This window comes from Phalaenopsis equestris, unplaced genomic scaffold (assembly GCF_001263595.1).
Source record: "Phalaenopsis equestris unplaced genomic scaffold, ASM126359v1 Scaffold000203, whole genome shotgun sequence".
In the NCBI taxonomy this organism is placed as follows: domain Eukaryota; kingdom Viridiplantae; phylum Streptophyta; class Magnoliopsida; order Asparagales; family Orchidaceae; genus Phalaenopsis; species Phalaenopsis equestris.
Window position 1 is genome coordinate 2169304 of NW_018164645.1, and position 27956 is coordinate 2197259.

Genomic DNA, 27956 nt, shown 5'->3' on the forward strand with positions numbered 1-27956 from the left:
GTGGCGGATTTTAGGAAGGTAATCGACAGTGCTAAATTACATCAAGGTTTATATCTACTCAACAAAAGTTATTCTCTTAACACAAGTGTCTTCTTCACCATCTTCTTCACCATCTTCTTCCCATATTCTTGAATTTGTTATGTCTTATTCTGTTGAAAGCCAATTTCTATTATGGTCATCCTAATTTTTCTTATGTTGCAAAGATGTTCCTTGTCTCTTTATTATAAAAAATTATAGTTGTATCCGTGACCCCAATGAATTTTAGGTGGTGGATTTAGGGAAGATGATCAGCGGTGCTCATTTGCATCAAGATTTATATCTGCTTAAGAATAGTTAATCTCTTAACATACAAGTGTGTTCTTCACCATTCTTCACATATCTGTTGAAAGTCAAGTTCTATTATGATATCGTCGTTTGGGTCATCCTAATTTTTTTAATGCTGTAAATTTTTTCCTCATCTCTTTATAAATAAAAAATAAGAGTTTTATCAATGTAAGTTCTGCCAATTAGCTAGATATACTCGTCATGTCTATCCAACACAAACTCTCATATATTTTTTTTTTATCATCCACAATGATATTTGGTGACCATCAAATTTGAAAATTATTAATGGAGTTAAATGGTTTGTCTCTTATATTGATACCACACTAGAACCAGTTGAATATTTTCTTTGAAAAAAAAATATGAAACTACACAAAATTTTTGTTCCTTCCATGGCAAGTTTTCCACTCAATTCCAATACAAAATTCAAATCCTTAAAATTGATAATATAAAGGAATACTTCAATTCTATCATTGTATCACATCTTGCAAAGAATGGTATCTTCCATGTAAGTTTCAGTGTTGAAACTCCATAACAAAATGAGAGAGTTGAGAGGAAGAATACATATCTTCTCGAGGTATCTAGGTCTATAATACTTTATCACATTATCCCAAAACTTTCCTGGAGAGATGTCGTGCTCACAACCACCTATCTTATTAATAGAATCTCAAACAGAGTCCTTCGATTTAAAGCTCCTCTCAATATTGGTGGATAATTACCCTTATGTTAGAGACTTTTCATCCAATTTTCTTCTAAAAATATTTGGTTCTCTTTTGTTCACATTCATCAACACCAAATCGCATAAAACATGACCCAAAATTCATCGAATGTATTTTCCTTAGGTGTATGCTTCTAACAAAAAGGGTTATAAATGTTATTCTCCTATTATGAAAAAAATATTATAACTCCATGGATGTTATCTTCTTTGAAAACTAACCCTATTACCCCAACTTTTATATTTTGGGGAGAGCTATGGTGAATATCAAACTTGAGACACCATAATGGATACTCACGCTAATCGAGAATCGTCGCAACCTATTCTACTTACATTACTCGGGATACATTGATGTAGAGTCATCACAACATATTCCCTTTCCTTCCAACCATCTTGTCCCTCAAGTTTCACCATTTGAGAACATCCAACCTTAAGATTGACACCAAGGAACTTCGATTGTATATTAGGAGACATAAATCTACTGAGTCTGATAAAGATAATATGCAGCCACAAGACTGTTCACGACCAACCCTGAATTCACACATCTTTGAAGTTCCAAGGAAGGTTGAATCCAGTGGAGAAGATAGAATAAGTTGCACAAATTATCCTATCAGGATTATGTTGCCTATGAGAAATTATCATGAACTTATAAAGTTTTTGTATATAATCTTAATAGTATGCGGATATCCAAAGTCTATTCACGAAACACTTCAAAGTCTAGAATGAAAAAGGATAGTTGAAGAGGAGATTCAAGCACTTGTTTTAAATTGCACATGGATCTTTACAAATTTTACTCCATACAAAAGACCGGTTGGGTGCAAATGGGTCTTCAATGTCAAGTATAAAGCAGATGGTGGAGCATTGAGAGATTCAGGGCTAGTTTGGTGGCCAAAGGTTTAACTTGGTTTTTGTTGGATAGAGTATCAATATATATTTGCTCTAGTGACCAAGTTAAACACTGTAAGAGTTTTTTCCTTGGCAATGAACGAAGAATGAAAATTGCATCAATTTGATATCAAAAATGCATTTCTGAATGGAGACATTGAGGAAAAGTGTATATGGAAATTCCACCAAGACTGGAACATTACTCAAATAAATATCTAATTTGTAAACTATGAAAGTTACTTTATGGCTTTAAATAATATCCAAAGATTTTGTTTGATAAGTTTGTCAAGATTATGAATTCTAGTTGATGCATCCGGTCTTAAGAGAATCATACATTGTTCATAAAACATACATAGGGAGGTAAGTAGGTTATACTCATTGTCCATATAGATAATATGATGAAAAGGCGATTGGGAAGATCAAGGAGGTTCTTTCACTAAATTTGAAATTTAGGATCTAGGAATGATGAGATACTTTATGGAAGTGGACAGGTCTAAGATGGTTATTGTGATATCCCAAATAAAGGACATCATGGACCGCTAAAAGAGACAAGAATGTTGGGATGCAAACCTATTGAGACTTCTAGGGATTTCAACAAAAAGTTACGTTCAGGAGGAGAAAATGCACCAATGAAAAAAGATAGATATCAAAGATTGGTGGGCGAGCTTATCTACCTATCACACTATACCGGATATCGCTTACTCTGTCGGCGTCGAGTCAACATATAAATATCCCGAATGAAGAATATTTAGAGATGATTTATTGAATATTAAGTTTTAACAAGACCCCTGACAGAGGATTACTATTTAAGAAATTAGATATAGAGAAATAGAGGTTCACTTCTAGGTATTGTTCTTTTTTCTGAGGAAATTGTCACTTGGAGCAATAAGAAGCGAGCAATGGTCTATAGTAGTAATGCAGAATCTGAGTACCAGACACTTGCTTTTGAAATTTGTGAAGGAATGTCGATTCAGAGGTTACTAAATGAGTCGGGATACTCGACAGTCAATCCCATAAAGATGTTTTGTTATAACCAAGTAGCCATTATTATTGCAAAGAACCATGTGCATCATGATATGACCAAGCACATTGAGATTGATAGATATTTTATCTCTGAAAAGGTTAATTGAATCATTATTCACTTCATCAACATTCCAACTCATCTTCAAGTCGTTGTCAATGTTTTCACTAAATCTCTACCTCCAGTCAGCTTCATTGATTTGAATACCAAGTTGGGTCTTTACTACATCTATGATCCAACTTGAGGGAGAGAGTGGAATTCTGAGTTTCTATTTTAGTATTATTCTCTTTTTGTTATGTCACTTTTCTTTCCTTCTCAGGTTAGCTTATCTTTGGCAAGTTATTATTGTTGTAATAAAGTTTGTCATAGTCGTTCATTTTTATATAAGTAGAAGAGTTATAATTTGATTATTAAGAAATAAGATAATACAATTTTCTCCACCATTCTTCAGCATTGTCTCTAGAGGGAACAAAAATATTCAGGGCCATGTTAAATTTGTTTTATTAAACATGGCAGAGATTTTAGCATCCATGGGAAGATTTGATTCAGAAGCATTACTATTAAGAGTTCTCACAATTTTATAAGGTGTGGTTTTCTTATTGGCCATTACTATTAAGAGTTCTCACAATTTTATAAGGTGTGGATTTCTTAGTGGCTAACTTTTTACAATTTTACATTTGAAGTAGTGTTCAGAAGATTTATGATGTTTGAAATCAATGTTGATATGTAATGACATCCAACTATATGATGAACTAACTACATTATTTTTCAAAACAGGATTTCCAACTGTAAATGAGCCTTTAAGTGAAGTTTCATCTTTTTTTTTTCCTTTAATTTGTTTGTGATCTATATGTATGTTTAAACTCTGTTGTCGATGCCAGCTAATCCAGTTGGCATCTGCCTTGGGAGTTATCACTGAAGCCTTGCATGCAAACGCTGCGTACACCATAATAAATCCCATCCTGTGAACTTTAGGATTTTGTTTTGTTTTTCAATCTTTGTTTTATTGCTACCGTGGTGCATGCAAGCCTTCTGGATGCCAACCAGCAGTTTCTAAAGAAATTCTTTCCGGTAGATGCATCTTGTTTTCACTTCTCCAAATTTTACTTATATATTTATTTCTTGGCTTGACATGGTATACCCTTTAGGAGTTGTAGACTTTATACTCTATAGTAAGTCCACAGTCACGCTTACTTGGTTTCCAACAGGCCTTTCTTTATCCCACACTTTTAAGGCCCCTTCCAAACCTGTTGGGATTTTCCCTTGGCTATCTCTGGATGTTAGGTGTTCGATATTTGAAAAAAAAAGGGTTTGAAAATCTTATCCAATGGCTGTAGATTTGCACTAAAAACATATAGCGTTAAGGGAAACGAAACAAGTGTTCATCTTTTGTTTGTTCGTAATAACGACTCTCTATGTATTTGCTATAGTTAAAAAGTTCTTCTCTTATTGCATAGACAATCATTCTTTTTGCAGCTGTGCTGCAGAGTAGAGGATTTGAGCATTTGGAGCAATCGTGCCCATCGCTGTTATCTGACCTTTTAGCAACTGTAGCTGTGGTAGAAGAGGACTCGAGACCTGCAAGCAGGAAACGCAGCGCTAGCACTGATATCGGACTTAATATAACCGACGGCGTAGATTCAAGCGGGAGGCAAACTCGGAGACGGCTTTAGTTTGTGATTATATATACAAGTCCAAGTCAGGTCTCTAGCTGTCCTTTCTTGCTGCTTTCTTCATGAGGATTTGTCTAATCATCCTGATGGAATATACTTTTTTTTGGGGAAAGCGGCTTATTTGATATTATTAAATTCTATTGGTTATATGGATAACCATCTCTGTAGGTAACCAGAAAAAGAAAAAAAATATATACAAAAGTTTTCCCGTTTAGTTTATTTACTTACTGGTTACTGTTAGGGAAAGTGGATATATTTGGTAACTAGTTTGAACTCTTCGCTTTTGTTTCAGTTTCTTCTTCTTGTAATTTCACTGATTGATGGCATCAATGATAAGCAGCGTTGTGTTGGTTTTACAATCCTTGCTATCTGAATTATGGATGCCGATTCGAAATAAGGTGAAGTCGATTTGATCTATAAATCCTTTGAAGTTAAACATTGAAGGCAGCATGCATGCATAGACTTCACACACACGTAGCATATAGAATGAACCGAATCAGCAAATATATAGTCATTCACCTCAGTAAGCATTCGAGCAGTGATATTTTGTTTTGGTGCATCGGCTTTTAATGAATTTTTTAATTATGGCCAACCTGTTTATTGTTTGTAGTTTCAGTTAGTTCTCAAACGTTTCCTTTTCCTTTTTTTTTTTTTTTAAATTAATTTGATTTTTTCTTACTTTTTAAAGTTTAAAACGGGTTTGCTGCATATTTCTGTAATCCAAAGTGGCCATCATCAAATCAGCTTATTGGATGTCATTACTAAGCTCAAATTAAACTTTGGATTGATCCCAAACTTGGAGAAGATAAGCTTTTAGCTTGAGACGGGATCAAACTGATTCTATGCGTGAATGTATGATTGCATTTTTTGACCTTTTTTATAATGTTAAAGCTGTGCTTGCTTGTATTCATACTTGTGTGTGTTTGCATTCCAAGGAATGAGAATTTCACTTGGAAGATAAAAAAAATTAGTTCATGTTCACTTTGGTTATTGTTTCTAATATAACTTGAATAAAAAACAGTGAGCTAAGTTGGGCTCAAATCATCATCAACACATGTTGCACTTTGAACCCAACTTGAGCTATATGATCAAATTGACTTTTGAGAAAAGATTGGTTCTTATTCTATTGGATTGTTTCCATATAAAATCCATCATCCAACAATTTATCTATTTTCATTCATCCCGTGTCTCCTTGAAAACAAATTTTATAAAACTTTTGGGAGATTTACATACAGACCGCTCAATTCATATGTATTTAAGATAACAGCTAAAAACTTCAATTTTTACATATATACCATTTTACTTATGTATGAAAATGTGCATTCCATTTCTTAAAAGATTTAGGTGATATAAATGCTAGTATAGATGTTGAAAATGTAATTAGATAAGAATTAGGTGGTATGTATGTAAAAACAAAAAACAATTTATAAATACATAACAGTCGCGTTCCATAATTTTTTTCCTGATTATTTATATTGAAATTCTTAAATATGCTCTATATTGTATTTATTTTTGGGGATCATCATTTAAGATAAAGACTATAAATTCTCTATTATATTCCAATGCTGATACATGTTATGTTATGTTAGTTAGACTTTTGTTTAGTTAATTTCATTCTGACATGTTTAGTTTGAATTTACTTTCTACTATATGTTTTCTATCCTGACAAATAATTGTAAATGTTTTTATGGAGATTTGTGGTAGATAAAATTTAACATTATTAAGTTTAGAGCAAATGTTATAAAATATTATATTATATTATTTATAAAATATTATATTATAGTTAAGTTTAGAGCAAATGAAACTATTCAATTATAACGGTTCATTTTTGACTTCGGTGTTTGCTCTTTCTTTCTTCCGTAGCCCTCTCTGACCGTCCATAAATAAAAGTGTTTTCTAGATTTAGCAATCAACCCCACGTTTTCGAGTAAAATCAAATTAGTGCTGTTTACATGCATGAAACATTTTTATTTACAAATCTAACATTTTCTGTATCTATTTTTTTAAATTCCCACTCAAATATCAAAATTAATGATAAAATTTCCACCCACCTTTTTCAATTTTATCAAATTCTTAATAATTTGATTATGACACACTTAAATACATGGTATCAGTAGTTCAAAAATATTACTTGAACACTTGATTATATAAATAATAATATATTGAGTGCTATGCACATAATTATAGACACCAAACTAATTGGTTGCTATCTTCACTTGCCATTTTCTCCTGAGAATTTTACAATGCTTATGTATTTTGCACATATCAACAACCAATTTACATTTGACACTTTTAGTGTCACAAATTTTTTCATGAACATTTATATTTCACTTTTAGAAAGATAATTATGATGATATTTTAATGTAAGAACATAAATATTTAATTGTTTAGATAAATGTAAATACATAATAATTACGTGATATGTATGTAAATGCCTCTAGAATAAAATAACAAGATTGGGAAGAGAGAGAGAATCAATATGAATATATTAAGTCATATTATAGACTGTTTCTTATCCAGGATGCCGATGGGCAGCACACGGATTAGATTAGTTATAGAGAATAGTCAGCATCTCATCTCATCACCACTTTGCCACTTGATCAAAATACTAGATGAAAATGAGAATAAATACATTTGACTAAATTTTGATCATTTATAATCATTATTTATTTTTAAAATATATAATATGTAATTATAATTTAATTATAAAGAGGAACCAAAAATATTCTGAACTTTCCTTGATTAGAATGAGGAACAATTTTTGACCAACTCGAGTTAATTTAAATGCTTTAATTTTCATTTGGATTAACAAAATAAAGAATTTGTAAATTAAATCCGATTTTATAATTATCTTGATGTATGTACACTCTGTACTGTATAGCACACGGTAATGGCAAATTGAAGCCGCCGATTGTGACCGTCGATTGACAGCTGGACTCACACCTGCCGCCTGATCAAAATCCTCTCCTTTTTAAACCACAAATCTTCTCCTCTTCCTCAGCCAGCCAGCAAAGCGTCTCTCTCTCTCCAGATCTCTCCCGCAAACAAAATTAAAAAAAAGTAAAAAATGGAAGGGTTGATACCGTACATTTGCAGAGCCATAAGCGGCCAACAGAGAAACCATTCATGGTTGAGCAGCTCCCCTTCGTCCTCCCCTTCAGCTTCTTACGTGCGACTGCCGGCGGCCGGCGACTCTGCTAGATACCAAACGCCGCCGGAGAGTAGCCGGCTTTTCAACTCCGCCGGCGACAAGCAGCCGGCGGGCCGCCGCTCCCACCCCCCAACTCTCTCCGCCGCAAGATTAAGGATTGTTGACAACCACCCAATGCGTCCTTTTATATGTTTTTTATGTAATTGATTTCTGCGGATGTTCCCTTAATTTTTGCGCTTTTCTCTTGCTGATTTCTCGATCAACAACTGTATATGCTCCCACCAAAATTAATTTGTACTGCAATTGTGTCAAAAAAATAGTTGTGGCCATTACGAGTTTCTCATTTTGCATGCGCACACTATATTTATATATGATTTCAAAAGCAACTGCATGTGGATTTGACTATTGAAAGAAACACTTCTCATTTCAATGTGAAATATATGATAAGATTGCAAAAATAGAAGATAATTTTGCAATTTCATAATGACACCTGTAGTTTTGATTAAATGATAGAAGTGGTATAAAGTTACAAGCGCACTCAAAACATTGAAACGTAGTTCTCATCAATGTAAAAAAAAAAAAATTACAATACAAATAAACAAATGGTAAGAAGTCAGGCTGAGGCCAGCAAGCAGAACATGATGAGGGAAGACAAGGCGATTAACAGCCAATTTATGAAGGAAAAAGCTATGGAAATCTCGTATTTGTTGCAGGGAAGCTGAGGATATAAGCGGCAGAATTGTAGATCATTTACAAAAAGTACCGTTACTCCTGCAGAAGAACATGCAGCTGCCAGTGATAAGGTTGCAGTTACCTGAGTTGGACATATAAAATTTCTTAAGAAAATAAAAAATTACAATTCAGCATTCATTAACACAACATCTTTTACCGAAAATAGAAAAAGTGAAAGCAAGAAATAATGGAATGTTAATCCAACAACATCAAAAAAGAAATTCATCCTTAAAATTCTCATGTAATTGTATATAATATAACAACAACATATATATATTAGCACATCAAACATACCATCCTTTTTAACTTCTAAAAAGTAAATTACACATTTTCATGCAAAAGTAATTAGGGCATGAAATGCTGTTGTGAGCAAAACGGGTTCAAGCACAAAGGTCGCCGATGCTGTGATGCAGGAGCCGAAGCTTTAGGGTCAAGCGCAGTGAGGTTGTTAGCGTGAGCAGAGTGGAGCATTGAGGTTGCCAACAGGGTCCACCAAGTACCAAAGAAAGATCAATATCATCAAAGGCAGGGATGATGAAATGTGAGAGAGGTCATGCAAAACGTTGTATTTTGAATGCAAATAATTAGACCAAATTCCAAATACACACAAAATAGACGAAAAGGAGTATTCCAATTTCCAAATCCATTAAAATTGCACTTTCAGTTTATTTTACTCTAAATCGAACGCCTAAAAAGAAATCCGCACAGTTCTTTAACATCCCATTCAAAATACTTGAAAACGAACAACCTAATGATAGCCTATGAGTTACCATCATATAATGTTAAAAATAAAAAAGTATTTAAATGCCAGAAAATAGACATTGGATGTGTAAATAGAGAAGATTTAAGTCTATGTAAACAAATAACCCTAGTTTTTATCTTGAGAGGAAAAATTTTGAAGGAACGTTTTAGTAAGTTTAATAGAAACTATATGATAACTTCTTGAAAATCAAATATGGTACAATAGGGATGCAGAATAAAAATTGTTAAAAAGTATCTGGGGACTAGCATGGTCTTGGGATTACAATATAAGGAATGAAATAATCTATGGATTCATGTGCTAAATAAAGAAAAATATGTGCCGCTGATTCATATGCATGCACCACATTAGAGAAGAGAAATGGTTAAGGATTGCTCCCTCCTCCTATCTGCCCCGAAAGCAAATTTTGGATAACAGTTCTAATTTTTAAATTCTTTGTAAGCAATAGTATTAATTTATTTTTTAGACAATCTTTTAAAGATATGTACAAATTAGAGAAATGAACCAAGCAACCATCTTAGCCACTTCTATAATGCATCAAAGTAAAGTTAAGATCCTCTTACCAACATTTATTTATCTCCATCTTTCATTCTTATTAGCCTCGTCATGTCTAATTTTTTCAACTTCCCTTTCCATATACAGTCAGAGCTCATGAATGATAAAATTATATTAATCATGTCAAAGAAGAATTCCAAATGCTTTTTTCAAATAGAAGAAATTACATGTAGTTGTCTCTGATGGTGAAATCTTTTTAAAAGGAGGAGAAAAAAAATCCACCATCTCGTTGATCTTCATCTGAATACAAAAGACTTAAAAGTTTACACTTTAGACTGAAGCAAATTCTATGCTCGTCACTGTTATGGATATGATAATGTCTAAAATCAGTGTACCATATATATTCCTTGCAACCGCAAAAAATATTTGAGAACCTGTCTAGCAGACTCTCAAAAATTAAAGATGCACCTCTTATCTATGAAATCAGGCCAAAGCTATCAAAAACCAAACAAAATAATCTCTCTATCATTGAATATTTCAATGCAACAAAGTCCATTGAATTAAACTAGATTATTATATGATCTCAAGAAGTATGCTAATGATGTTGTGATTCTCAAATAATATGTAGATAAAGTGTTTGACTGAGTTCTTTTTAGGAATTAATGTTAAATTTAACCAAGTTCCTACTCAAATCTTGAAGACAGAAATACTGCAATCTCTAAATGAGGCGTTCTCACTCATTCAAACCAAACAAGAAACAAATATTGCAATACTTAACAAACCCAACTCTAAAATGCCAGCCATGATGATCACAAAAACTCAAGAAACTCAAGGTAAGGAACATATCAGTTAATATTAGAGATGTAAATGAGTTGAGCCGACTCATGAGCTGGCTCAGGCTTGGCTCAATAAGTGGCGCATGAATTGAGCTTGACGAGCTAGCAAGCCAAGTTAAAGCCAACCTCGATTCAACTCGTTAGCTCGTGAGCCAGCTCACTAAAAAAATAATTAATATAAAATATACTCAAATTATATTTAAATTTAAAACTTTATCATTAAATAAGTAACAATGTTAAAAGGAAAAAAAAAGATGTTTTACATTTTAAATCAAATGATTTCTTATTGTTTATTTCCTAATTGTTCATTTTATTTGTCATTTTATTATAATATTAGCTTAAGTTAATATTATTTTATTTCTTTCATAACAAACAAGTTGGCTCGTGAGCACTGAGCCAGCTCGAACTTGTACAATTAAGCTTGACCTTGAGCTCAAACTAAATTAATTAATCAAGCACAAACTCGGAGTAACTCAAGCTCAAGCTCAGAGTAGCTCAATGTCAACTTTACTCATTTACATCCCTAGTTATTGCCACTGAAATTTCCAAAAACAAAATGATCAAGCGCCTCTTTTCCATAAATCAACCAACTGTGTCATTATTGCAAAAAAAGAAATATCAAAAGCAAATGTTAGAAATTTGATGGAAAAGCTGCCAATATTCGTAGAAATAAAAAAGTTCAATCTAAAGGGCAAAACATGCTGAATAAAAACGATTAACCGATAAAAACTACACGTATCATTATTAAAACCACCAACCCAAATCATCAAATATTTTTTAAGAAATTCCTAACGAACTAAAGTTAGAAGTTCTAGTAAATAAATTTTGTCAATAAAAATAGTTACTGGCAGCTTCATCTTCCACATATCTAGTTCTAATTCTTTTTAATGGTTTTGCATCCATCAATAGCTCGTGACAAAAAAGATAGCATTGCCTTGCAGAACCTCTCCATGCAAAGGTTTGCAAAGACAGAAGCTTCAACAAAAACCATGAAACTTGTTTTGCACAAGGAAAAAATATTTTTGGTAGAATTTGACTTGGTCAATTGGGTCATATGACAAACTTATGAATATATAAATGGGCATGCTTGCCACACACTCGACTTAGCAAAATTGGACCTAAAGAGCATAACCCTTTACATAAACATAAAATCAACTAGATTTGCATTGATATTCAAAACAATTTTAAAATTATCTCCATAGGTGAATCCAAGGAAGGGGCATCAAAGGCATGAGTCCCTCCGCTGGCGTGGACCAATTTCACAAATTTATCTGATTGAGTGACTCAACTTGCACTCGATCCATTTTTATTTTGTGAGTTAAGCTCAACATTTTGCAAAATATGAAATTAACACAAAAGGCGACCATGTACAAGGAGATATTGCAAACACATAGGCATCCCAAACTTGAGAAACTCCCAAAAGCATTGCTGAATGACTACAATGATTCATAAACTCGCAACTAATGTGGTATAGAATAAAATTTTAAAATAAAGCTCGATTTTATTAAAGTATCCCAGTTCAAAGAAGTCCAAGGTTCGCCCCCAATTTCCTCCTAGAAAATATTACATCATAGAGAAATAATAACTCTCAAAAAGGTATCCATGACATAATCTTTGCACTATAAGCACAGAATAGAAACATGGGATTCGATTTATTTTGAGATGAGGCACTATACATCCAATTGCAACTCGACTTAACTAAGCATTTATATTCAAGAGCTATGAATCATGTACACTTATAAATGTCTTCTCTATCCATGTTGGACACAATGTCAAATTTGTTCGTGGACCTAACATGACCCACAACGTCTGACAAATTTAAAATTATGTTAGAATCATTCCAAATAAAATTGGGTTCCAACATAGGTCTGACATGCGAGGCATGTCGGGAAGCGTGTATAGGGAAAAATAGATAGTGTTGTACACACCCAAGGCATGCTATCAAATACCATCTTGTCCATCTCTAAGGCATGCTATCAAATACCATCTTGTCCATCTCTCCTACATGGGTGTCCCTATTCATGTGTGTCTTAGTCGTCCCTCCGCTTCTTCCAAAAGCAAGACATCAGCATGCCCGCTAAAAGTTACTCACTTAGATGAGCACCATCTACTAGCAATTTTGAAGGGCTCAGAAGCATTCTTCTTTGTGAACAGAAATCACACAAGCCTTCTACAAGATTGTTCTCTACAAAGTGTAATGCACTAAAAGCCATTGACGGAAAATTATGGTTTGCAGGATGTATTTCAAGCCTTCTCCACTTCACCATCTAGGTTCAGCCTACAGACTACATATAACCAAGAGATTGTATTTCACTTGGCTTTGTGATCATAACTTTGGATAATTAACTCCCAATAACAGTCATATTTTATTGATTTTCTTAAGAGGACATTGGTATTTACCTCCTTTTGGAAGATTTTTTGACATTTTATATGCAAATTTATACGCAATATTGATGTTGACAATATTTGTGACAGCTAAAGTATTAAATGAATGCTAATATTATAGTGTTATTAACAAACAACAATTGTCACGTGTGATTAAACAATTCTTTTTCTATTAATACTGTTTGTTTTTCTTTTATCATTGTTTAATTTCTTTTTTTTATTTTGGTTGGAAGCGTATATATATGGTATTATATGTCAAAATAGTGATGTCTTACAATTATGTCACATCACTGTATCTATGCTGTGCATGCACACATGCTTCATAGATAACTATGGAATGTATAGATTAAATAGGCGTTTAAACCACGAGTTTAGCATATTGATATATTCTTATTTCCTTAATAGCCTAAACTCTCTTGAGACATGGATTTCTAATGTGAACAAAGAAAGTAATAGTTCTTCTTCCGATGCAGAACTTCTAGCAATAAGGTGGCACCTTTACTAAAGTAGAAAAAAAGCGATAGACAGCATAGTGGTTAAGGCAAGGGATGATTATATTTCTACACTTCGCTATGACAATCCTTTCATCTAGGCAATCTAGAGCCTCGAATAAGCAAAGAAAGTTTCGATTATTCCATAAAAATAAGCATCAATTGTTACGGATTAGCATCAATCACAATTATTAAAATCTATGTCAGATGATACGTGTAAGCAACATCTATCTCACTATGATTTAACCTAAATTTAGCTCTAGTTCAGAAGAATAATTTATCAGATAAACCTTCCACGTATGAACTGGCAATGGCAAAAAACAGGCAAGACAATAGAATCACAAAGTGATGGATAATACATAAAACAAACAAATTAAGGAAGAAAATGGAAAGGCGCTGATATAAAAAGATCCCCCACTTTGATATTTTACCCGTTAAAATATTTAAAACAAATCGATATATTCCACTATAGTGTAGATAGCTATATATATATATATATATATAGAGAGAGAGAGAGAGAGAGAGATTGTGTTTGACACAGATTTAAGTAATGTGATTCTACCACCAAACTACGTAGGAAAGAATTTTCAATAGATTTTTGTGGCCTAGTGGCAACTCCAACAAAATTTGGGTGGGTTGGAAGAAAATTTGCAAACTTGTTGGTGCAGGGGGGCTAGGTTTCAAAGAGCAAAGCCACATTGCTTATATTAATCAAATTAAACTTTGGTTTAAATCTAGGAGAGGTGAGTGTTTGTGGGTAAAATTTATGAATGAGAGATATTGCTATTCTTACCATCTTGCCACTGTTGAATGGAAAGTTGGGGACTCAGAACTTTGGAAAAAATCTTCTAAAAGCTAGATCCTAAAAATGTCTATTGGGATGTTGGGCGGGAAAAAATCTCCTTTTGGCATGATAATTGGGCTGGTGTGGATTTCAATCCTTGGTTTTTTGGGTGCTGATTCTGAGCAGAAGGTGGTTTCTGATTTTTGGTATGATCGAAACTGGAATATTCCTTTACTTAAAGAAATGGTGGGGAGTAAAGCTGACTTCATATCCCAAATCCCAATAGACTTAAATAAAAAGGATACTATGCTCCTATAACTTCCTAAGAACACCTCTGTTGCTAAATTTCTTCATGCCGAGTTGTATCAATATGAGCGGATAAACTGGGGGTCCAAAATTTGGTGCAAGGCTTTGTCTACTTCTATGTCTTTCTTTATTTGGAGACATCTCCATTCTCTGCTTCCTAATGATGATTTACTTAAACTAAAAGGATTAAGATTGGCATCCAAATGTCTCGTATGCAAGGAGGCTGAGGAATCTGCTGCACATCTATATTTTAACTACTCCTTCTCTACGGAAATCTGGAGGTACTTTGGTGTCTATTTTTAGGTGACTATCCCTTCCGTGTGAAGGGATATGATTGATTGCTGTGATACTTGGAATGGTATGAAGACCACATCATTTAATTGAGATTTTTCCATATATAGTGATGTGGTTCATCTGGATGGCAAGAAATACTGCAAAGCATCAGGGAATTTCTAATTCTTCTATTTCAATTGTTCCCAATGATTTAGCCTATATACATAAAATTAAAAAATTGTGCAAATATAAGGTTTCCTTTTATGAGGGAACTCCCTTCCCTCAGCTGGGCTTTCCTAAGTCGATGAATTGGAGTCCCAGTCCCCCTCCGCATAACTGGGTTAAAGCAAATATTGATGGAAGTTGGATGCGAGAACTAGCAGAGTTGGGGAATTATTTAGAGATGCTCAAGGGAAATGTCTAGTTTATTTTGCTTCAGCTGTTGTTGCATCTTGTCCTTTGGAAGCAGAATTCTGGGTTGTATTATTTGCTATTATTTTTGCAGGTTTGGCTGGCTGGATTTTTTTATAGTTGGAAACTGATTCTCTTTTGTTGCTTCATTAGACTCTCCCAAAAAATTGCTTTTGAACCTGTATCAAAGAAACGGACAACAAAACAGGAAAAGAAAGCACCAAATGAAAGACATGCCTATGAGTTAATTCACTCCCAAAAGATAGTCAGATTAGTCCATAGCGGTTGATGAACGAACTTATTTCTTGACGCATAAAGAAAAACAAAAAAGAAATGGCTAAAATTCCAGCTCCATCATATTTCACCAAATTGTTATGAAAAACATATCTAACTCCACAAATTATTTAAAACATATATATCACCCAACCCTTAATATCACCTAAAAATACCATCACGTTAATAAATATTTTCTAACATATAAAAAGAGGTATATATGTAAAATTAAAATAATAGAGTTAGATATATAGTCATAATATTATAGTGGTGGTATACTAAAGAAGATAAAAAAGAGTGATGGGCACGAAGGTATCACCGGTTTGCACAATGGGTGAAGTAGTACAAGGCTCAATGAATGGTAAACTCATAGCCTAGATGCCACATTAGACTTTCCACCGGTGCATGATTTCCAGATGAGCATTGCTAACAAAGGGAACAAGCCCATGGGCTAAAAGAACAATCAATGCCACATCAAATCGGATCTTTACTAATAAGCTTGTCAATAGTGAAATTTAAATACAGTATGCTAAATTTAAAAATAATGCCCGTGTGTTTACACAAAAGCGATCAACGGCACCACCCGAGCAAAGAATTACCACCAGACATCTAACAAAAATCAGCAACACCCAAAAAACACCCCTACCAGTAACTGATGCCTCAACATAGAGATAAACGGTGAAAAGCAACCACACTTCTGTAAGAAGCCCCAAGTCCATCAAAATCAGAAATATAGCTCCACTAAAAAGCAAAGGCCCCAACCTCAACCAATATGACAAAATAACGACCACAGCAAAACACTCTAAATATAACCAAAATCCACCAACAAACATTGTAAAAGGAGACACCTAAGCTAACCCAATAGGATAACCAAATGTAAAAAACATAACCTCCTCAATTGTACCCCCAATTCCAGTACCATTAACGTTCCAGCAGCCAATAGTTAGGACCAGTCATCTCACCCAATTAGGGAGTTGCCGAACCAAAAAGAACTTCATAATACCTCACAACAGCAGCACTTCCTATGAATCCAGCCCAAAAATCGGAAATAAATATATATTGAGCTTTAGCAGTAAAGCGGAAAAAAACAGAACCTTCTGATATCTCAGTTCTAATAGCCAAGAAGAATAGAAGTCTAGCCGTCGTAACCAAAAATTTCAAAAATGCGCTTCCATAAAACCAAACAACAAAAAATAGCAGAGAACCAGAAGCACCAGCAGTAATAACAGCATCATAAATCAACATACGATTCCCATTCAACCCCAAAGAACGATCCTCCATTAAGAGAGAAGATTCTATTTAAAATTACGAAAATAGGCAAGATGAAATATGAAGAAAATAGAGAGAAGATTATATTTAAAAATAACGATATATTACATAATAAATAACAAAACATTTCTAAATAATTATTTCAAGCTAATAAAATCTCTACAATAACACACCCGCTCAAGCTATAATATATATATCAAGAGGATATAGCATATTGCAACAATTGGAGATAAAAAGTGATCCAAAGCCTACGTAAAAATATTTGCTAATTATTCCTCACAAGAGACCTGAGGAGTGAAGAAACCTTTGATAGAATTGCACCACCAATAGAATAAAAATCTTCTTCAATATATTTTATTATTCGCAGAAAAAAATAGGAAAACTATCAATGTGAAATATTGTAAGAATCATAGACTGAGCAACAAGAAAGGCAATTTCTTCTACTATATCATAAACCAAAATTCAGTTTCAGCAATAAATTTAGCAACAATAATTTACTTTTGATGGGTCCAAAATTACAATATCTTGAAGTAGACTTCCAGTCATTAATGGGTCCAACATAGCTAGTGAAATGACCAAAATAGAGGTCGAACACAGCATCACGCAAGCAAACAAATGCAGAGTAAAATGAGGTTTGAGGTGGACATAGGAAGCATGAAAATATGATGAGATTATAAGGTGGCAAGGGAGAATGGAAAATGAGTAGCGTAGCTCGAGTTGGGCTTTGATATTATGTAAAGTTATTGAAAACAACTTATATATTTTATAATAAAGAACGCTTATGTATAAAAGAAATAATATATATATATAGCCCTTGAGCTTTTCAAATATATATATATATATATATATATATTATAATAATAAAATTTTCAGTAACCAACAACTTTTAAAATACTATAATCTCATCAATAACAATTCCAAAATACAAGTTTGTTCGATAAAATAGGCAACAAATAAGTGCATAAAAAAGCATAAAAACATAAAAGAACTGCAAGAATGAAAACCAATTACCCAGTCCCCCACCACGAACAAGCTAACTAAAACAGGGTTGTGAAGATCCCTTTTCATCCTTAAAGCATAAATATCCAGACAGCCAAGACCAAGGCTCCACAATGCTTGTAGTCCCATGGAAGCAATCAAGTAGCTGAAAAGCAGAAATTATGGACGCATTAAGTTTTGATTAGTAACATAAACGAATGGAAAGCTAATTATTGCAAACAAAATGGAAATTATAAAATACAAAAATAAACATATAATATAGAATGCTTGGCATAAAAAATTTATTTCAGCTTGGTCTATCTTGGACAAGAAAATTATGGATAAAGTTGATATCAGCTGATGGAAAGTTTCACACTCAACCTCTACGTTGACAACACCATTTGGAATAAAGAAGAGAGTGGCACTCACCATCATGCTGACATTTACAATAGAGTAGTATGGAAGAATAGCTATGAATTTCAGAAAAGGGAATGATAGAATGCTGTATAGATTGTAAATATCAAAATTTAACATCGACCAACTATGTTGAACCATAAAATGAGGCAATGATAGAAATAACATAAGAAGAGAGCAAAGAAGGCAACGAACTGAGATTAAGTCAGCAAAAATAAAAAAAAAACTACTTACAAGAGACATAAATTTCATGATAAGGAACTATTTCGAAAGGTAAATGTATTGACCTTATCCTAAATATTTGGACCAACTACATGAATTCTCATGCAACACTCAATAAGAATAAATGAAGAATAAGAATTCATAAAACCAGCTTCAAATAGTTGGATAAAACGACTTATGATGAAGATGAGGGCGACACTGATTATGATAAAAACAAAACAGTGCAAGCAGACTCTTGAAGGAATGTAAATAATGCCCAAAAAAATATGTAATTTTTTGTTATTTTTAAAAGAAATCAACATTCTATACAACAATAGAAAGAGAATTGAAGGATAAAATTATTGAGATGAATAAGGTTAGCGATAGTGTGATTACCAATAAAATAATTATTAATATATCTGTGTTAAAACTGTCTTGATCCATTTCTTTTCATTTTTTTCCATTATGTTCTTAAAATATAAAGTCATACTATTACTCTACGTTCTTTTGAAAGATAAAATTATTGAGATAAACTCTCTCTAGAATCACCATACACCTTTGCAAGAAGATTTATCTTTCTTTCTATTATGATCCTTTCTAAGAAGAAATCTACATATAACCTGGTTGTTCCTCTTTTGAAGTGTGCTTCTTGTTTCTTATAATGTGCTTGATCACTGTTGAAAAATCATAAGCTACTATGAAATCAAATATAGATTCTCTCACTAAATGTTAGCACATATTTCATAACCACCAATGAATTATCTCATAACGCGTCCTACTGTAACATATAAACTAATTTAAATGAACTCCAATCAATATCATTTCTCCCTCGGGTATATATTATACTATTTAATCCATGTGTTTCAAAAATTAATTTTTAAGCTATCTTCTAACCCAATTTAAGGAGCATAAGCAATAACCATATTTATAATATCTTTACGGATAATTGTCTAAAATAGCAATTACCATATCACTAAGCCTATTTACTTCAGCAATTATTTTTTCAAGCTCTCTATCAATTAAATTCTAGCAACCATGTATCACCTTACCTTAAGAATAATACCTTGGGCAGCACATAGCAAGAACGAATGCAAAATGAAGATTCAAAAAGTAAATTCTAAATAGTTAAGATAAAGTCAATGATGTTGATGCTGGTGATGATGATGATGCATGGTGTTTCACACACAGCTCATGTAAGCCATTTTTGGATTATCATTGATATGATTCCTCTTTGAATAAAATAAGGGAACATATTGATAGTTAACAAGAATAAAGGGAATACATTATTTCAAAATCCATCTTTTCCTTCATTTTTTTATGAGGAAGACATAATAACTTCTAGGGTGAAAAAAGCTTCTGAATAATAACTAGGGGTAGATATTGAAATAGCCTTATAAGGGAGTACCAATCAAACTAGAATTAAAATTGTCCACGAATGGTTCAACACATTTTCAATAAATATCTGTGAACTTATAAGTGCAGTTCAATCTATTAATATTTCTACAAAAAAAAAAAAAAACAAAAAAATCAATTATCAAAAGAGGAATTTGACACAATAATAACATGTGCCTTGATAAATCTCCCCTTCACTGAGAGAACAACTTATCAATCATCACTTCCCCTCAAACAAAAATTTCTAAACATAATCAGTTGATATGCACCATGAACTCAACTAAACATCCAATGCCTACATAGAAGTTGGCCGCTCTAGCGACTTGCTCAACCATGGTGCATGTACTACTCGACCCAACCGAACCTTCCACTTTGATATCACTTGTTAGGGAGCATAAATCAAAGGGGCTTTAAAAGTAATCATGATAAGCTAGCAATCAAACTCATTTTCAATCAAAATAACTTAGCAACAAGAGGTCAACCAGTTGACATTTCTATGCTAACATATTTTTCAGCATTGACACGCAAATCATTCTTTAGCAGAAGATGTGTCAAAGGATCAATAGGCCAAGTTCAAGCAGTTAAAAGTGGTTCAAATTAAGCTGCAACAAAACATTAAACAGAAACAACGCAAAAGCTTACTATACAAACCTGCATAAATCTCCAAGAGAATAAAAGCCAGGATTATCGCAAAAGTGAAACACAACGGATTAATTATGAAGAATAATTATTGAGTCAGAAGCAACAAACACAGATTATATCCATCTACTGCCATCACTCCCTTCTATTTAAACATTTCCAGACGCCTTAATAAGATTCTCGAATCAGACCATTATAAAAAATAAATAGAGGAAGCAAGCAAGCAATATACATAAAGAATGAAAGCATAAAGAGGGATTTCAATGAAGGGAAAGCGATGATGCGTGTATTACCAGAAGGCGGTGTAGCTGGAAAAGCCTGACGCAGACACCATTACAGCAATAGAAGCGCTAGAAAAGAGGCACTGTCCCATCCTGAGAAGCAATCCGCCAACGGTGCCCGGGCTCCCAACCACCATCTTCATATCTTCTTCGTTTTAATCCTCCCCCCTCCTTCGCCAGAAACAAGCGATTACTCAGGCCACCACTAGCTCTGGTCTCTCTGGTCTCATATCAGATCAAAAGTGCAGCTTTCGAGCATATAAAACCCTAGCGGAACTCGGCCTCAACAGTGATTTGGGTAGCTATCAAGATTTTCCATCTTTTTCCCCCTCCCTATTAGTTCCAGATAGTATCTGAAATTTCTTTTTTTCTCTTTCAATTATTACGTTTAAAATATAAAATGAATTTAATCTTGTCCTACTCACAGTAAATTTTAGTCGTTTTTTTATTGATTAACTAATTATTAGGTGCCGATTGGACCGATCCAAAAAAAGGCCTTTTACATAAATACATTCAATTTTTATATTTTTACATCTCAGATAACTAAACTTTTACTTTTTATATCTTTTCTTCCTAAATCTTTCTCAAATAAAAAATATGTATCATTTTAATGAAAATTTAAGATTCTTAATACGTACCTTATGCGGGCAAGGCCACTAGAAAATCTAAGCACCATGTCTAATCTCAATATTTTGACTTTCACTATTTAAAGGGGTATTCAACAAAAATATGAAATCACTTAAATTAAGAAATTGAATTTTTGATACATTAAGATCAGCTGGCACATTATTTACCAGAATAATGCATAGAATACCAGAAGAGTCATGAAAATAAAAGTGTTGAAATTCTTAAACGATGAGTAAAACCACAATTTATTTTATCTTTGTAAGAGAATGTGTTCGAATATTGATCATTGACAATTTTTATTTTATTTCTTAGAAAAAAATTCTCTTCCATTTTTTTTTATCAATGATAATTTCATTTTTGCTATTAAAGACCAAAAACCCGTCATTCAGGTTATTTATTTATTTATTTTTTATATAAATGATATTGTCTATCTATTTGTAATATGCGAATGTATTAATTGTTGGTGATAATGGTTTTGGTCGCTGTTCATTTATTTCATTATTTTGAGATGCAGAGGATTAGATGTTGGTTTCGGCTGCTGCTTGATTTTATGCATTGGTGATAGTTATTTTTTTATTACTTTTGATGGGGTGTTGGAATTGTGGTTTTGTTATTTGCATTGGTGATCGTGCTTTTTATGTGATGTGATTTTCGGCTGTTGTGATTTAAGCATTATACATGACAATTCTGTGAGGATAATTTCAACTTTTTTCTTTAATGTTTTATTTAGTTTTCTACTTCTGTAATATAAAATAAATTGCAAAGATAATTTTGTTACAAAAATCATTATTTAACACGGGTTGAATAATCATTATCTAAAAACAGATATCAACAGTTTATCAAGATATTTTGCATACAAACAAAATATTCAATAAGTTGCACTTATTCAAATAGACTTAAATTTTCGATTATCCGTATATAATAAATATAATTTGGGGACCTCCATATATAAAAATACCTTTATTACATAGTTAAAAATTTTAAATAAACATTTTTATTTATTAATTAATAATTAAATAATTACATATAAATTTAATATTTTTAATTAAATTGATAATATATAAATTATTTATTAATTATTAATTAACTAAAATAAGAAAATTAAGTGCGCAATTCTCTCTCCCCTTTACCGCCGAAACCCTCCGTGACATCCTCCCGCTCCTCCCGGTTTCGCCCTAACTTCCCATCTCTGCCGTCATTGCCTCTACTGGTTTCGCCCTTTCGCCTAAAATCATCGCCTTCGTGAACGAACCTTCGCGATAGAGTCGCCATTAGCTAGCTGGGAAGGAAACGACGGGATCGCGGCTGACAGAGGACCGAAACTCCCATCTCTCTCATCCTTCCTCTCCGCTCCTACCAGAAACCGAAGGTAAGCCTATTCGCGCCATTCTTCCTCTTGTCTTGTACTGGATTTATTAAAGGTGGTTTTTTTTTTGCCGTCTGCTCAAAACCGGCTACCAAACAGCCCCTAAAGCAAGCGGATATTCAACTTGTTTCAAGTAGGATCTACCATACTCGCTCGCTGTCTCTGTCCCCCAGCCGCCGACATGGATTCGACTCGAGCTTTCACAAAGGATGTCAAGCGCCTCATCATCAAAGTTGGTTCTTCATCTTTCTATCCATGTGGTTTAGTTAAATTCTCCCAATCTATTGCCATTGTTGCCTTCTAATGTGTTCGGCTGTTTGATCTTCTTTGCTTAATCTAAATCAATCCCGTTTTATTCCGTTTCCACATGTTTAATGTGCATTATCTGTGATATATTCAAAGAGTCATATTTGAAGGTTCTAGGTCGCAATGGAAGCATCTTGTTTTGTTTGAAATTCATGAAAACTACTAGGTTTTGCAAGTTTACTCAATCTTTGCATCCCACCCAAAGTACTGATTTTTGGCACTCTCATAGTTTTAGTGACCGAGTGCATTGGGTCTGAAAAACTCAATTTCGCTAAAACCATATATATGATGATAAATGAGATGATGTGTGGGGACAACGGAAATGAAACCGTGCGGTGGAGTTATGGTATTTTTATTATTCTAAAGGGGAAAAATGTCATTTTCAGTCGTGTATGCTCAATGTATGCCCAAAAGTTTATGGACCGAGTTCACAACAGGTTCTAGATATCATGGGAGATTGCTCATTGAGTTGATAGTTCAGCCAGAATCATTCGACGCAACTGAATTATGGAACTACAACCAACAACTTGCCTACAACGATCCACGCATAGATGTCTGCTCAGACCTAGGTAGCTCGATAACTTGCCAATGAAGCCCAAATCACCTCACGATTGAGTTAATAGGACTGTGCATGAGACCTGTTCACCAAAATAGATCAACTTGCCCATTGGTCAAGTTAACTGATATAGCATCACAAGCAAGCCACACCCGAGGAAAAAAATTTTATAAGGAGCAATGATCTATGCAGGAGAACAAGGATAATTTTAAATTTAACCTCTGCCAAAAGAAGACAAGAGGGATATATTAGGGATTTTTTGAGACTGAATGGAATGAGTACTTGATTCGTAGTACATAAACAAAATTGTAAGGTAAGGTGGTTCCCTCAGATATTTTGTAATGTAAGGTGGTTTCCTCGGATATATTGTAGAACTCACATTTTCCCATGTTTTCTCTCTCAGATGCTTCATTATTTGAGCTATTTTTGCTGTAATGTGAATTTACAGATAAATCATGATCCAACAAGCGAAAAAGCCTTAAGAAGCAAATTAAATGAAAATATTGAGATGTTGAAATGAATGAATAAATTAGTGGTAGGCAGTGAAGGCTAAGTTATGAAATAGATGTTTGGACTTGTTCGTGAGAAGTATGAAAGAGAAATCAGTCTCAATGCTAAAAGACCACAATATTTTTATTTCATCATCAACCGTACCCAACTACAGCCTTAGTAAAGCACATTATCTATAATGGTAGTCATAATTTTTTCATGAATTATAATCCTACTAACAGTGAAATAACATGTCCCAATACAAATAGAACTGGAAGAAAATTAGCGCGTGAATAAATGTAATAATGAGAGAATCAACATAAATGCTACCGAAATAGATATCCTGCTTAAATAGCAGTTTGCTAGAATATATTTTTAATATCCTAACAGTTACCAGTAAATAAAAAATGATCTTAATTTATTTGAATTAAATGATAATATGACACTAAATAGGACGCAAGGGAGAAGAATGATTCATTTAGCCGACCTCACTTAGTGGGATAAAAGTTTTGTTGTTGTTGTTGTAACAGTTTTTAGTCTGTCCAAAATAATAAATTGTATTTTAACCGTATCTATTTTATAGAATGATAAATATGTCAAGCAACTTAAAAACATGGCTAAACATGGCTATACTAACACATATAGGTGTGAATAATACTTGTAACCAGACATCTCTTATTCTTTTGATTCCCTTATAACTCCTTCATAAAGATGATAAATTATTGAAGGATTAAAGGACCTCAACTCCTGTTGGGGTGGCCAAATTTAGTTTCAAAGGCAAATACAAAAGTGGAATTCATGTTAGGTGAAGAATATGAATGATATGTCCAACCCAAGGAAGAAGAGATGAATGGATACAAAAGTCGAATTCATGTTTGGTGAAGAACATGAATGATATGTCCAACCCAAGGAAGAAGAGATGAAGGGGAAAAATAGCATTATAATCATTAGTATTTATGCTGGAAGACCCTATCATATTTCCTCAATGCCTCACATCGCATCACTCTGTACTAAATCCCTTAAGATTTTGGCTAACATCTTAGCATATTTATAAATTTTCATTTGTATTAATCTCATAGGTTGGAACGGCGATTGTCACTAGAGCTGATGGAAGGCTGGCGGTTGGAAGACTAGGAATTCTTTGTGAGCAAGTATGGCTTAATCAAGTTGAATTTCTCTTCTACTTTGTTTAATTAATTTAATGTAGCCTATGAAATGACTTTGCTCAGGTTAAGGAATTGAATTTTCTGGGATATGAAGTAATATTGGTGACTTCTGGTGCTGTGGGGGTTGGCCGACAAAGGCTTCGTTACAGAAAGCTCATCAATAGCAGGCTTGCATCTCTTCTCTGTTTTTCTTTCTTAAAAGTAATTTCTGAAACACAATTTTCAGTAAATCATTATAAGAAGAAGCAGTATGCTATGTGAAGAGAGTTTATATCATCCAACAATTTTGTAAGGATAAATGTAGTCATCAAAATCACAAAATTGAAAGGTTGTGATGACGACAGTGAAGCAGAAAACTGTGCTGCAAATGACTCGATCTGACTAGTTAACAAGGACTTTCATTTTTTTTTATTTGAAATATAATGACAGTATTAAATATTGTTTATCAATGCATGATTTGATCCTTAAACTGATATTGTTTACTTTTGTGTAGTTTTGCTGATCTTCAGAAACCACAACTAGAACTGGATGGAAAAGCCTGTGCTGCTGTTGGCCAAAGTGGCCTCATGGCACTTTACGATGCTTTATTTAGTCAGGCAGCTGCTTGAAACTTTATTTTTAATATGATGCACATATTTTGATTTGTCAACCCATTTCTTTATAAATCTTTGCGACCTTAGTCCTTTGATAGCTTATTCAAGATTCCAATGAAATGAAAACGGGACCTTTTATACAGCTGAGTTGGTGTCTTCCCAGTCCTTTTTTTTCTAGTTTATGATCAAAAGTTTATGCTTTTATGCAGCTGGATGTGTCATCATCTCAACTTCTTGTTACGGATACGGAATTTAAGGATCCAAATTTTAGGATGCAACTTACAGAAACTGTCAAAACATTGCTATCCCTTAAAGTCATACCGGTTTTTAATGAGAATGATGCAATCAGTACCAGGAGAGCACCATATGAGGTATTTTTTTTTGAAATTTTCATGTGATTTTATTATAATAGTTAACACGTTTCATATTTGTTTAGAAATTTTCTTTTCCATAATGATGCCATTAGTAACGAATTTGTCTTCATTCATGTTAATTGTTCCGTCTCTTGTGGATTTTGTCATAATCATTGCGTATAAGGCTATTATTTTTTCCATGTAGAGTCCTGATTAATTTGAGCGAACGTTTTTAAAAAGAAGCCCAGGAATATAAAATTTAATTAAATTAACAAATTTGGAATTGTAATAAACTTGATGATGGGTATGATTTCATTTTGATTGTTAATGAAAAGTTATTGTTGCTCGAATATATCAAATATGATTTAGAAAATGATGACTTTACTTTACTATTATTTTTCTAAAGAATAAATCATCACATATATTTTGAAGGCACCAGCATTGTTTTAAATTTACATTGAGTGTTAATTGAATCGAACTGAATAATAGAGTCGGTTAAATTTTTTTTTTCAATGTGATTTAATATACTTTACAGTGCTTAGGTTATTCTACCTTTAATTTATTCTCCATACTCTCTGGTATAAAGTTTCTATAGAATAAATGACTGTTAATATGTGTGGAGATTTGTTTCTTCATATTCATATTAAGATCGCTATAAATTTTTCCATATTTTATTTAGGTATAGTCTAAGTTTGATGTTGAATTTGCTACTAAATTCAATCGCCTAAATCTAAATAATCATGTTGAATTTAGGATCTTAATCGAAATATTTTTGGAAGTAAATATTCTTGCATCATAAAACAATCTTCACGCCTTTTGGATCTACGTAAAGTCAAATGACAATTAAAGTTTCATCGAAAGAGGACATGACCGATGGGTGTCTCTTTTTTCTCTATATTTACATGGAACACTTGGTATCGACGATAATGATTGCTCTATGTATGATCGGATGTGGAGTATTAGGAAATTGCTTGATGAGGCCGATGAGCTGCAAGGTTATTGCATTCTTGGCTCATGTTGTTGAGGTGTTATATGAGTTTACTGGTGGCCGGAGGTTGGCATCGGGCATTACTAATCAGGGAAGAAATCCAAAAATGTTGACATTGAGAAAGATAGACAACTTACAGGGAAACTCGGTTGTGGGAGACCCCGTAATTATTTTAGAGGTTGTTAATGATGAAGCTAGATGGGGCCATCGTGATCGAAAGTTGGTTGGTTGTGGCTAAAGGTCTGTTTGAAACAACTGCAGTTTATCAAACTTATTCAGATAAGTAATTTATCTTGATAATTTGCTGATCAATAACTTATCCATATAAGCTGACTGACTATTTGGTTTGTGCGTTTGTAAGACAGTTGATTCTGGATCAATGTCTATTTTGCCACTGTTTTGGAAAAACTGTTTAGCTGTTTGGTTTGTGCATTTGAAAAATAACTTATTTGCAGTTTTTTTAAGGTAAATGACCAATCTGACATGCAGTAGTTGTGTTGTTTATAACAAAACTTCACTGACTACACATTAGATATTTCAAAACCAATAAAACCCCTTCATAACCGTACAAAAGAGGATATACACCTCAGTTAATAATGATTAACAGGAAACCCAAAAAAAAAGTAGAATAGCATGTTAAAAGTACAAGCAAAATAATGACAATATTCATTTTAAAATGTAGATGCATGTCACGAAGGACGTTGTTTGGTTGGGACATCGTCGAACCTTGAACAACATTGTATGGTTGGGATGCCGTCGAACCCTGTGCGAAGTTCTTCGGTTGGGATACCGTCGAACCCTGTGCGAAGTTCTTCGGTTGGGATAC

At 33.3% G+C, this 27956-nt stretch overlaps 3 protein-coding genes across 4 annotated transcripts in view; 2 read left to right on the top strand and 1 right to left on the bottom strand.

Annotated features, from left to right (window-relative positions):
- The window catches only part of LOC110022926 (BTB/POZ and MATH domain-containing protein 3-like), a 42125-nt gene extending 37166 nt beyond the window's left edge, over positions 1-4959 (top strand). The window contains exon 4 of one of the 2 annotated variants that reach the window (XM_020722088.1): positions 4430-4496. In XM_020722088.1, the coding sequence (XP_020577747.1) occupies positions 4430-4434 (5 nt within the window). In that variant the 3' untranslated portion in view covers positions 4435-4496. Of the gene's footprint in view, positions 1-4418 lie in introns of both variants that reach the window. The other variant, XM_020722087.1, reaches the window with a different exon arrangement.
- Positions 4960-8234: 3275 nt separating this feature from the next.
- LOC110022938 (CASP-like protein 5B3) lies at positions 8235-21050 on the bottom strand. The gene is made up of 3 exons (XM_020722105.1): positions 20699-21050; positions 17793-17925; positions 8235-8580 (listed from the first exon to the last, which is right to left on the bottom strand). The coding sequence occupies exons 1-3, from the start codon at positions 20827-20829 to the stop codon at positions 8380-8382; spliced, it is 465 nt and encodes a 154-aa protein (XP_020577764.1). The 5' UTR covers positions 20830-21050; the 3' UTR covers positions 8235-8379.
- Positions 21051-22424: 1374 nt separating this feature from the next.
- Positions 22425-27956, top strand: part of LOC110022935 (delta-1-pyrroline-5-carboxylate synthase-like) — a 48064-nt gene continuing 42532 nt past the window's right edge. Inside the window, exons 1-6 of the mRNA XM_020722103.1 lie at positions 22425-22682; positions 22779-22911; positions 25110-25181; positions 25260-25363; positions 25690-25792; positions 25999-26160. Of these exons, the coding sequence (XP_020577762.1) occupies positions 22861-22911; positions 25110-25181; positions 25260-25363; positions 25690-25792; positions 25999-26160 (492 nt within the window). The 5' untranslated portion in view covers positions 22425-22682; positions 22779-22860. The remainder of the gene's footprint in view (positions 22683-22778; positions 22912-25109; positions 25182-25259; positions 25364-25689; positions 25793-25998; positions 26161-27956) is intronic.

What these genes read in the sequence shown, in the direction of transcription:
- LOC110022938 (XM_020722105.1), bottom strand. Translation starts at nt 20,829, where the DNA reads ATGAAGATGGTGGTTGGGAGCCCGGGCACCGTTGGCGGATTGCTTCTC. An exon ending in TCCAGCTACACCGCCTTCTG is followed by an intron (nt 17,926 to 20,698) that starts GTAATACACGCA and finishes TCTGCTTTTCAG; the next exon opens with CTACTTGATTGCTTCCATGG. An exon ending in TGTTCGTGGTGGGGGACTGG is followed by an intron (nt 8,581 to 17,792) that starts GTAATTGGTTTT and finishes TGTCCAACTCAG; the next exon opens with GTAACTGCAACCTTATCACT.